We start from the raw sequence: 12,320 nt of genomic DNA, 5'->3' as shown, positions 1-12,320 counted from the left end.
CGTTTAGTCACCTAGCAGCCCAACTGTTTAGTCTGAACCATCCTGCACAATTTGTAGTATACCTACCGAGTTGCCTAACTGTATAGACTTCTTGTCACCTAACACCCTAACTGTTTAGACCTATAGCCCACCTGCCAACCAACTATGCATGATACAACCTTGGTTAACCATATTAGTTTACTAACTAACCTGGTTGTGCATTTCCTAAAGACTATGGGAGACCTTGCATATAGCAATATGGCACACTGACCAGTCAAATATATGCAATAGTTTACCCATTCCCCAGAAACAAAACATAGCGGCTCCTTGTCTATGGCCACTATACTGCCTTGCTCAGACAGCATCAACCCCACTCATTTCCTACCTGACTTTGACCAGCACATCACTAATGCTATGACTTTGACTGCACACAGACTAACGCCTGACCAATGGATAAACCTACATGCCCTCAAATCTACACCAAACCTACCTTGCTCTTCTGCAATTAGGAATTTGAGACTTGGTCATAGGCTCCCTAAAGGATGCCACCAAGCGACCTGCAGCCCCCCCAAACCACACTTAATCTAGAAACTGTCAAGAAAAAGGCCAGCACCACCTCCAATTCAGCTCCTAAAATGAGCTCTCCTGGCAAAAATAGCAAAGTCCCTAAACTGCAATCTGAGAACAACACCTCTACCATCAAAGGAGGCCTCATCAATGCTAGATCATTAACAGCCCATGCGTCCCATGCGTTTGATATTAATGACCTCATAACGACTAACAACCTCGACTTCCTAGCTACCACGGAGACGTGGCTCCAACCTACATCTGGGCCACTGCTCTCACTAGCTATCCCAGACTAATGTACTATTATCAGGCACCTTCATCGTCATAACTTCCTTAGGCCTCATGCAGGTCCCTAGCCAAACGTTCCCTTCCGCAGAACTACTCTCAATCAAATTACCCTAGTTGCCCACACAAACTATAACAGCTCACGTGATTTACAAACCGCCTGTCCTGCTATCCTCCTTTGAGGAAGACATATCGCTACTCCTCACAAACAACTCCAAACCTGGTTCACAAATCCTACTCCTAGGAAACATTAACTTAGGGCTATATGACACTAAAGAAGTCAATGCACTAGCTATCAGCAACAGTATCACTGAATTTGGCCTCACTCAACGGCTCTCACAACGTACTCACATCAAAGGCAGACAGATTGGATCGCAGAATCAAACTGCAATATTAACATCCTATCTAACCAGCCTTGCGCCTGGACAGTTCATCATGCCATCCTCTTCACCCTACAAAAGAACACTATCCTGAACCCTGATGAATTACTTGCTCCTCCCAAACCAGCCAGAAATATGCGAAATAAACAGCTCACAAGCTACTCCCACTTCTTCAACCCCTCATGAACTCCTCCACTGCCAGTGAGTACAAAGATGACCCTCCTCATCTTGTTGACCTTATAATGCAACTATACAGGACACCGTCAATAAGATAGCACCACAGAAATTGTGCCAAGCCAAACCCTGTTCCCACTTAAATACATGGTTTACCTCTCACCTAAGAACCTTGTGTAAAAATAAAAGAACTGCAGAAAACACATGGAAAAACCTCCCCTCAATCTCCAACAATGAAATCTTCCGAACAGCCTCGGCTACATACATGTCTGCGATCTTCTTAGCAAAATGTGACTCCTATAATGACCGGATCCATAAGGCCAAATCTAACACCAAGGAATTATTTAACATACCTAGAGAGCTAGAATCACCCATGGCTCCACCTACTTCATGCTCTAAGGACACTACTTGGTGTCATAACATTCAAAAAGCGTTGTCTGACAAGATTGAGCCCCTACAAAAGAAAATTGAGACAAAAAAAAATAACCTTATCAGCAACCTTCCCCAACCGAAAACCCAAACTCCTCTACCAGATCAAATTGACCTGTTCAAATTCTCCTCCCTTTGCATTAAGGAATTTGATGTGAGTAAATAATATTAAGCCTAAAACCTTCCAGATGCATGGGTGACGTCTGTCCAGCATTTAGCATAAAAGAAACAGAAAAGGAGCTTGCAACGTTCATTACCTCATTAATAAATGCCTCATTTAATACAAATACAGTACCAACCAACCTTAAGGACGCCTGGGTCATGCCCCTCCTTAAGAAACCGTCCCTCGACCCAAATACCCTGACCAACTACAGACCAATCACCACAGTGCCTTTCCTTCTTAAAATTATTGACGGAGCAGCTTACCTGCAGATCCAGCATCATCTGGAAAGCAAATACTTACTAGGGTTACGTCAATCTGGCTTCCGGCTTAGGCATGGCACTGAAACAGCCCTTAACCCAAATTGAAACCATAAAGATAAAGGCCCCCTTGCCCTCCTTCTTTTACTAGATCTGTCAGCTGCCTTCAACCTTGTGGACCACAAAACCCTCTGTAGCCATCTCTCCTCAGCAGCCCACTTTTCCTATGATGCGACCACCTGTATACAGTCATTCCTCAATAACATAACTACTAGAGTGTTTGCACTGGCGGCTTCCGCCTCACCTGCCACAGTCACCTGCGGGGTCCCACAAGGCTCTTGTGTCTCCCCTATGCTTTATAATATATTTACAAAGCCTCTATTTGATGACTTAGACCATATGGGTATCTCTTATACGAACTACGCTGACGACACCCAAATTCTTATCCCCATCACAGGGAATTATGCAATAGACTCCAAACAACTTAATGACATATACAGCATCATCCAAGCCTGGATGGCACAACATGGACTTTGCCTATACGACGACAAGACTGAGTTACTCCTTGTAGGAACCCAAGCTAGACTTAATAGACTTGACATCAAGTTTAACACTTTCAACATTGATGGCAACAACATTAAGGTCTCGAAGGATGTCAAAACGTTAGGCATGTACATCGACTCGACCCTCTCTTTAGGAAGACAAATCAATGCTACTGCGTCCACCACTGCATAAACCTGCAAGCTCATAAATGCCTGCAGACAGTTTCTGACTTCTGACAACTGTATTACTCTAGCTAGGGCTCGTGTACTAACTCAACTAGACTATTGCAATGCCTTATATTTAGGCACTAACCAACAGAACCTAAGAAGACTGCAAATATATCAAAATAATGCACTCAGAGCAGCAACCAAACTCCCGAGAAAACTCCACATCTCAGAGTTGAGACTTGATGGCTTTCAATTGACCAAAGAATCAAATTCACGGCCCTTTCACTCACATACAAATGTTTACACAATCAAGCACCCATGTACCTTTGCGACAAATTCAAACTTGACACATCGGACCGAAAGACCAGATCATCTCACTCTAATACTTAGGTTCAAACTACAAAAGGCAGGTGGTAGAAGCTTCCCTGTTCTAGCAGGCCTTTCCCTCCAGTGTCTGACTGGAACCTTCCTACCATAAATTCCATAATGCCGCCAAAGCATGGCTCATCATGAACGAAAACTAACTTCCTTCACTGTCTCAGCTTCCCCTTCTATATGTGCTTTTATTTTATTCTTACCATGTTTTACCCTGCAATTTACATATCTGTATAAATGTAAATTTTATCATGCAAATGTCAAAGTATGTACAAATATTCTTTTTGTAACTGTGTAAATTTGTAACCACAAGAAATGTGCCCAGATACCTGAGGGCTAGGCGCGCTATATAAATAAAATACAATACACTACAATACAATGTGCTGTGCCCTCCCACACTGCTGGGGCAGTGGGACCCCCGCTACGCCAGTGGCTGACGCAAGCGTGCCTGCCTTGGCAGGGTAGCAGGGGGTTGTGCTTTTGCGCTCGTTGGAAGCGACTGTGCATGCGACCTGTACTCCTTTGTCGTGCAGGACCCACTCTAGAACAGGGAACATTGATGTCAAATAATGATTGCATTTAATCGGGCGCTCTGAGACCTTCGGGTGTGTGGCGCCATATATAAAAATTAAAATAAATAAATATAGTGATCATAATGGTCTTCAATATTGTGTCTGGATTGGAAAATGTCGAACTTTTTAGTGAAATACCAACCCATCATATCTATGTAGTTTCATGAAGCATGGAGTGGATCTCGAGGGTCATCAGAGTGATGTTCACAGTAGATTGAAGTTAAAATGAGAGAGCTGTCTTGTATGGGCTAAATACGATCAGCGAATAGTGCATATATATTGATTCGTTGAAGCCAAGGGTATAAACCTACTGCGCAAAACAGAGTATGAGGCACGAGTCAGGCACAGACAAAGTGATTACAAGAAATGGCTCTGGAGAATGAGGCACTCCGAGCTAAATGCGAAATGGCAGCAAATGTGTTCTGTTCTCTGTACAGTCCAAATTAGACCTATTTGGCAAATATTGTCCCAGGCATGCCGTGGTTAACCCCATAGCAGAGCCCGAATGGGTTCTTTTTATGGGTTCCAATTATGCTGCTGTAGGGGAGACAGATATAGGAGAAATAGCATCTGTGCCATGGTCTCTACATCCTAGCTGGATGGACATACGTGATGCCATTGTGGGTTTGAAGGCCTCTCGGGCGCCAGGCCCAAGTGGTGTGTTTAATGCAGTGTTGAACTATGTTGTTAAAACTGCTGTTTGATAAGGTGTGTGTGGAGAGGAGAGTTCCTGCTTTATGACAGCGGGCGATTTTGCTACCAGTATATAAATGAGAGAAAACGACAGGCTTCTTTCTCTGCTCGATGCCCCTGGGAAACTTTTCTGTAATTTTGTATTGCAAACCCTGAAGCATTGGGTAGATGATAATAGTATACTACACTGTACCCAGACAGGTTTCCGACCAGGTTCGGCAACAGCACATAACATTAGAGTTATGGATTCTCTGATTAAGGAAGCCTCTACTGAAGGAAATCAGGGTTTGTACATAATATACGTGGACTTCAGTGCTGCATTTGACACTGTAAGTCACTTGCGATTATGGCAGAAACTTCGAACTACGGTTGCCCGGAATGGCTGATTTCAATCTTGATACTTCTCCGTAAGAACAGTAGCGCACGAATAAGGCTAACAAGTGAGGGTGTACTGTCTTTGGCTGTAGGGATCAACAGGGGTGTCAGGCAAGGGTGTGTCCTGGCTCCCCTGTTCTTTACCTGGCTGATCTACAGGCACATTTGCTTGCCATATCAGGCTGTTCTGTAAAAATAGGTGACAATGCTATTACCAGTTTACTTTACACAGCCGACCCCATTTTGTTGGACCACACTTTATGTGGAGCAAAAAACAAGCTCACAGCCCTCACAGAATATGCAAAAGAAAACGGGCTGGTTATTAACGTCGCCAAAACTCAGATGATGGTCGTTACTAGAAGGTCATTCAGTAAAGTAAGCAGTGCCACTGGTACCCAAATCACTGAATATGTTCCAACCTATTTGTATTTGGGTATGCCTCTCCAAGCGGATGTTGAGTATAGACCACTTATTGCCGGTAAACAGAGTAATGCCAGGCAGCTTACATTTGCTATTAATAAATGTGCACATCACACTGCGGGCTACTCTATGGAAGGGATTATAAGGCTATACAAACAAAGCTTTTCCCCAGCAATATGATATGGTCTAGAGGTCCTTACACTGCCCAATTTATCATGGCTGGACATAATTGAGGGCCTCTTCTGGAGGACGCTCCTGAGGCTGCCCCCGTCCACACCAATGGCTCACCTCTAGGGCCTCTTCTGAAGGATGCTCCTGAGGCTGCCCCATCAACACCAATGGCTCACCTCCGTTTGGAGTTGGGCCCGGTGTCATTATCTAGCCAAGTGTGGATGAGAAGAGGCATACTCTTTATCAATATGAGAACTGATTCTAAGTGCCCAATTCTGAAAACTTTGGGTGATAAAACTGGGGCGAATCGGCCAGGCAACAGCAACTTGGACGATTTCAACAAATTTAATGAGGCATGCTTTAACCCAATGGATTGGCATCCTGCCGTTGCACGGGGCACAAGGTTTGAAACACTGAAACTCTTGTTTTAGAATAAGTTACAGCAACGGGACTGGATAAAAAACGATACTCATCTAGCATCATTGCATAACTTCAAGTATCTTGAGAATATTGTACATCGATACCTCAAGACTCAGTGATATTTATTGAAATGTCCTAGCCCTGCTGTACGAAGCTTCAGATTACGCCTCTGGACCAATCAGCTTTCTGTGCTGGCACTGCAGGGGGCCGCATGAAAATCACTGAATAAAATAGAATATATAGGATGTGTAGGCTTGAATCTAATGTTGACACCCATAGGCACGTCTTCAATGCATGCCCAAAGTGGGCGCCCCTTTACATGACTGTGCTGGGGCAGTTTGTGGGGCATTACGACACTATCAAGTCTGACTACTGTCTGAACACAGACTCGGAGGGGGTTCACCTGGCCATATTTAAAATCTCGAGTGCACTGTGGGGTATCTTGAGAGTTTGACCATAGTTATGCCGAAGCTGTACATCGTATGCTGACATTGACTACATTGACCAATGATCACTAACGACTGATGTTAATTGATTTATTATGTGACGTGGGCAGAAATAGTGAAATGGTGAATACGTTTAATTTTTTTAAATGTTATTTTTTTTTTTAAATAACTTTAAACGCTGTGAATGCTAAATGTTTTTAAACGTGTTTAAACGTTTGCTAAATCATGAATTATGTTTGTTTAAATTTTGTAAAGGTTCTTAAGTGAATCAAAAAAATTAAATAATAATACTAATAATAATAAAAACAGAGTATTTAAAAATTCATGAAAATATATGTGAATTTAGGTGGACTTGCTGAAGGAAGCCTAGTTTCGTGAGGGTGAGAGTGCAAAGAGGAGAGACCGAGCATGATGGTGAGAGGTGAAATGGGCGGCTAAGTAGAGAGACAATCTGAAGACCGAGAGAAGAGGGCGGGACAAATGGACGTGAATGGAAGTTGGATTCAAGTAGGGAATGCAGTGCAGGCTAATTAATGGCTCATAGGGTAACAATAACCAAGAGGCTAACCACATTCCCAGGTGGTGAGGACCGGCAATAGGTGGAAATTGCGGTAGGGACAACGTAAGGGGAAAAGACATTATTGAGGATGAGGAATAATTAGAAGGAGTATCCTCAGCCAAAGATGAAGTTGAAGAACAAAAGGTATGTGAACAACATTCATGGAGGTACGGACCCTTAAGAGAGAATGCATTTGTTGGGGTAATTGAAACATTTTTAATATTCACATTGCTAACACTGCTCGTTCTTGTGTTCATTTATGTAATCTTCATGAATCTTGTTCTTTTCCAGCTTTGCAAGCCACTGCACTTTAATTTCTTCTCTGACCTTTTCTCCTCCTGACTACTGTTTGACCCTCCTCCTTGGACTCCTTGCCCATCAGTTGGCTCTCCTTCGCTCCCTATAATTGCTCTGTTCAGCCGCTTTGTCGTCTCCATCCTCCAGATTCACTATCTGCTGCTCTTCTCTTCAGCGGCTGTCTTTTGAATATCGTTTACTTATTTGCTTTCTTCGTGCTGTCTACAGGTGTCTGTGGGAACACGGTCCTGTATCTCTCGTATCTCTTTCTACTGCCCGATCCCTACTCTTAGATCTCAGCATCAGTTTCTTCTTTCTGTTCCTCGACCTCTATCTGCCCATTCTCATTGTCGGTGCTTTCATCTCTTAACCCCTAAAGACTGGAATCAAATTCTTTTTTTAACCAATGTATTCAAATTTTCCATCAAACAAGTAAACACCCAATAACTTCAACATATACAACTGAAACCTCCTAAAATTCAACAATAATTAAACCCAAACCCTCCCCCCAAACAATTAAACTATAATATAAAATCCAAATCTAAGACCTAGGGTAGGAGAAAAAAAAGACATTTAAAAATGAAACACCAGGTACTTCCTTATACCTTATTGGCATCAACTTCTTATTATCATTATCTTATTTGCTTTCTTGTTCTCATTGTTTGCTAAAAGTTCATCTCCTTTCACTTTCTTCCTATTACATTTCTGGATTATTTATATTTCAGCTTCATGAGTTTTGCGATGTTTTCATGGATTTTGTTCAGTGCTTTGGTGAAAGCACTGTATCAGCAAAAAAAAAATATTTATACACAAATACAAATACCTAGCTATGCAGGCTGTCTATGAAATACAATTTTTGAATATCATGGAGGGAGAAAGAAGACTTCAGTAAAGGAGGGGGCGAGTAGAGAAAGTGATGTTCAGTGGATGAGTTGCCAGAGTGCGTGAGCGAGGGGCGCTTGCATACATTATGATTGATTCCAATAAAGAAGGTGGGATGAGGGGAGGGAGATGAGTGGAAGGTATACAGGACGTATGCCCATGAGAGGTGGGCAAATGGTTTGCGTAGTGGACTGATGGATCAGTGGGTTCCAGCATATGACCACCTAAAATGGATTAGAACCTGCTGTTGAGGGATTTCCTAACTAGTAGAGTCTTGAGTACTTCCATAACATGGCAACCCCATCGGCTATCCCTTCAGTGCCTCAATACGTACAGTACAGCAATGTATAATTGAGCAATAATATTCAAGGGAGTGTCCACTTCATTGTGCTGAACAGTGCAAATCTAGTGAGGTTGATATATGATATGATATGATATGGCATTTATAACGCGCCTAAAGACAAGTGTTTCAAGGTGAGACGAGGCAAGGGAGGGGGAACAGAGGGAAGACAAACAATGATCCTACTAGGCCAGGTGTCATTCAGATCGCGCAAGTGCATGGGAATGGGGAGGGGAAAAAGTGCAGTACAAGGGATAAGGATACTAACAATAGTGAAGTACGGTCAGCTGGTGTCAAGGGCAAGGGTAAGTGCAGACATAAGGTGTCAAGTGCTGCTAGTGGAACTGTAGGTATACAGTAAACAGTCCCTAGGTGCAGTGGTTGCCAGGAAGGCAGTGCTGGTGTGCTACTGACGGGGGAGGGGACCTGGACCCGAGATCAGAGGGTGGCCAGGTAACCAGTGCAATTTCAGATTCAGCCAGGAAGTCAGCAGGGGAGTGGAGGAGAGAAAGCAGAAACAAAGAGAAAGGTTTTGATGTGCTTCCTGAACCGGAGATGGTTCTCCTCAAGTTTTAGGGAGGCAGGGAGGATGTTCCAGAGGGAGGCCCCAGCCAAGGAAAGAGATCTACCACCAACTTGTTGCTTGGAGAAGTGACTGATTCTGAGGGTGTTGGAGGCAGATGAGCGAAGAGCTCACAAAGGAAGATATTTAGGAAGAGAGAGCTGAAGGTATTGAGGACCCAGGCCCCAGAAGGCCTTGTGGACAATGTAGAGGGTTTTGAACTTAATCCTTGCAGCCACTGGGAACCAGTGCAGAGATTTCAGTCCTGGAGAGATACGATCCCTGGGCTGGAGGCCAAGGACAAGTCTCGCAGTCCTGTTCTGGATGAGTTGCAGAGGGCGGAGAGTAGAAGCAGGCAGATTTAGAAAGAGGCTGTTGCAGTAGTCCAGCCTAGAGAGAACCAGAGCCCTAGAGACAGTGAGCTTCTAGGGGAAGGAGAGGAAAGGAAGAATACCTCTGAGGAGGTGCAGCTGGTAGTGTGACTTCTTTGAGACATCTGAGATGTGAGGAGAGAAGGAGAGTGTTGAGTCAAAGATGACCCCAGGGTTTTTAGCCTCACAGGTGGGAGCAGGAAGAGGGCCAAGGGAGGCCGGCCAGAGAGTGAAAGGAAAACAGGGAGCAGGTGATCCGATGAGAAGAATCTCAGTCTTACTGACATCAAGGCAGAGATAATTGGTGGCGCACCACTCCTGGATGGTGAACAAGCAGTCAGAAATGAGAGAGGGAGAAGAGGGGGCAGAAGGTAGCCTGAAGATGAGCTGGGTATCGTCCTCATAGAACTGGAAGTTGGGGCAGTGCGCAGCAATGCGGTGGGCAAGAAGTGCCAGGTATAGGTTGGCCAGGGAGAGAGGTTAGACCCCTGGGGAACACCACAGGTAGAGATAGAGATGGAGGAGAGGAAGGACCCAAGTTGAACCTCGGAGGCTTGATCAGAGAGGAAAGAAGTTAGCCACGCCAGGGCCTCACTTTTTTACTTTTATGGGAGGAGAGTACGTGAGAAAATACCTGTCTACTGAGGCAAGAGATTGATTGAGGCTAAGATGATGACTAAGGCAATCTAAATGTATTTCTATTCCGAATGTGATCTTTTTTGTTCCTACTGTTACTATGTCACCTGAATTTTACCTCACATCAAGCCTCACTGGGTATCCAGCGATATAGTCGCTGAAAATAACATTGAGGGTGATTCGATATTTCTTTTGAAAGGCACTATCCAACACTTTCCCCAAATATTCTATGACTTGAGTTTGCTTATATAATTGCACCAGTCTTAAAATATGTTGTGGAGGGTGTTTAGTGCCTTTGAAATAAATATTGAGTCACCGTCAATGTTATTTGCAGCGATTACATCACATACAGCCGCCTCACTGTCGCTGACCTGGACTTGTCAACAATGGCCATCCTGTGTTATTTGGTCATAAAGCACAAGCACTTACTTGATGGTAGCAGCCCTCCCAGTTTTCTCTTAGGGATCCCCAGTTGCCGACACTTGAAGACTTCTTATCCAGGTAAACCCTTATGTCGGCTTCCAGCTCTCGGTTCACCTGTTCCAGCGCTCTCACCTTCTCGATATACTCCACCAAGCAGCCATTGAGGCCCTCAAACGTCACCCCTCTGCCTTTCTCCAGGCCCTGGGCCACCGGCAGAGATGGGCAGGAGCTACGCAGACCTTGTAAGAAGACGCTGCTGATACCAAGGGCCCGGCGGGACACTCGGGTCCCTAAGCTACTCATTCCACCAGCGGGGACTGTTCCGACATAGACCCCAGAGGATCTGGGGGTACTTGTTGCGCTGCCAATGCTAACCCTTCGATTGGCCGTCCCTGAAGTTTCTGCCGAAGACGAGGGCTGTTGCCCTAAGAACGAAGACCTACGCCGTGGTAAAGGCATCCTGGACCCTGACTCCGCCACACTAGACTGGTTCCACCTCGCTCGGCATCCACACTTGCTTTGACGGAGCAGGCTCAATCAGGGTTTTGTGTTCATTTGCACTTTGTTCTGCGCTATGCCTTTCTAGAACGTTGCCCTGAGGTAGTACTGGTTGTCACATGGGGGTTTCGCTGCATTGTGTGGTGCTTTTTCCTGCCTCAGCGATCCATTTCACGAACAATCCATCGGCCGCGTGCGCGTCACGTGATATTGCCAATCTGCTGTACTGTCAGAGGCAGACAAACGAGTCCTTTGACAGGGAATTAGGCTCCAGTCAAGTGTTCAGAGAATGTGGCTTATCAGTTATTCATGGCAGCCGGGGAATGCAGCCATGTGTGGCTTTGTTTGCAAAGGATCAGACATATTTTCAGTTTGAGGAAAAGGTGAGCATTAAAGCAAAGGTTTACACAGAAAATAATTCTCTCAGAAACGCAGGGTTCATCTTATACTTTATTTTAATGGCCTGAGTGAGAAACATTTCATTTCTTTGGGGACCCCAAAAACGTTCATTAAAGACCTGAATCCAAACCCATAATGTAGTGATGTGGCCATTCAAGCAGGGTCATTTTGTTGAATTCAAGGGGTGCCTCCGACTGATATGATGGGTTATTTAGAACGCGCTTAATACCCAGAGGTTTCTAAGCGCGGACCCAGGGATCGAACCTGTGTTGCTCCGTGTCATCTTGCTTCCAGGGCGAGCACGTTGCCCCTGTGATATTCTCCCAAAACTCTGTTCACACAACAAAAAAAGGCCACAAAGGGTAAAATATGGACTCTGCTTATTGGTAGGAAGAATATTGATTGCTGGAGGATCTCACACATCTATAACAAATATTAAAGTGCAAAACTGGGCCTCATTACGAGGTTGGAGGCAGCCATGGCGCTAATAGCGACATGGCTGCCTCCAAACTCGTTCCAACTCCGCCCTGGTGAATGGAGCAATTACCGGTCCATTCCAAGGTTGGCGGGACCGGTAATTCCCCATTCACCATGTCCCTTCCCCATTCCCGTTTGAGCCCCCATAGGGCTCAATGGGAATGGGGAAGGCGCTAATAACGGTACCGCAAATTGCAGTACCGTTATTAGCTCTAGAGTCCCTTTGCGGGTCCCGTCCATAACGCCTGAAAAAACCAGGCGCTAAGGTAGGACCTGCAAAGGGAACTCGTAGTAGGGCGGTAAGGGATTACCGGCACCGGTGCCCTTTCCGGTGCAGGTAATCCCTTACCGCCCACCTCGTAATGAGGCCCATTGAGTGTTTAGATGCAGGCCTGGAGCCCTAACAGCACAAACTAGCTCCCCGAGTGAGTGATGTCAACGCAGGACACCATTCTTCTCA

At 44.9% G+C, this 12,320-nt stretch overlaps 1 protein-coding gene across 1 annotated transcript in view; it reads right to left on the bottom strand.

Moving 5' to 3' along the window:
- The window catches only part of BFSP2 (beaded filament structural protein 2), a 234,573-nt gene extending 223,436 nt beyond the window's left edge, over positions 1-11,137 (bottom strand). The window contains exon 1 of the mRNA XM_069648705.1: positions 10,493-11,137. Coding sequence (XP_069504806.1) covers positions 10,493-10,945 — 453 coding nt within the window. The 5' untranslated portion in view covers positions 10,946-11,137. The remainder of the gene's footprint in view (positions 1-10,492) is intronic.
- Positions 11,138-12,320: the final 1,183 nt, after the last annotated feature.

The sequence above is a fragment of the Ambystoma mexicanum genome, chromosome 2q, assembly GCF_040938575.1.
Source record: "Ambystoma mexicanum isolate Mex_15411 chromosome 2q, UKY_AmexF1_1, whole genome shotgun sequence".
Lineage (NCBI taxonomy): Eukaryota > Metazoa > Chordata > Amphibia > Caudata > Ambystomatidae > Ambystoma > Ambystoma mexicanum.
The sequence above is the reverse complement of the archived record's forward strand: the minus strand, read 5'-3'. Positions and strand labels throughout refer to the sequence as shown.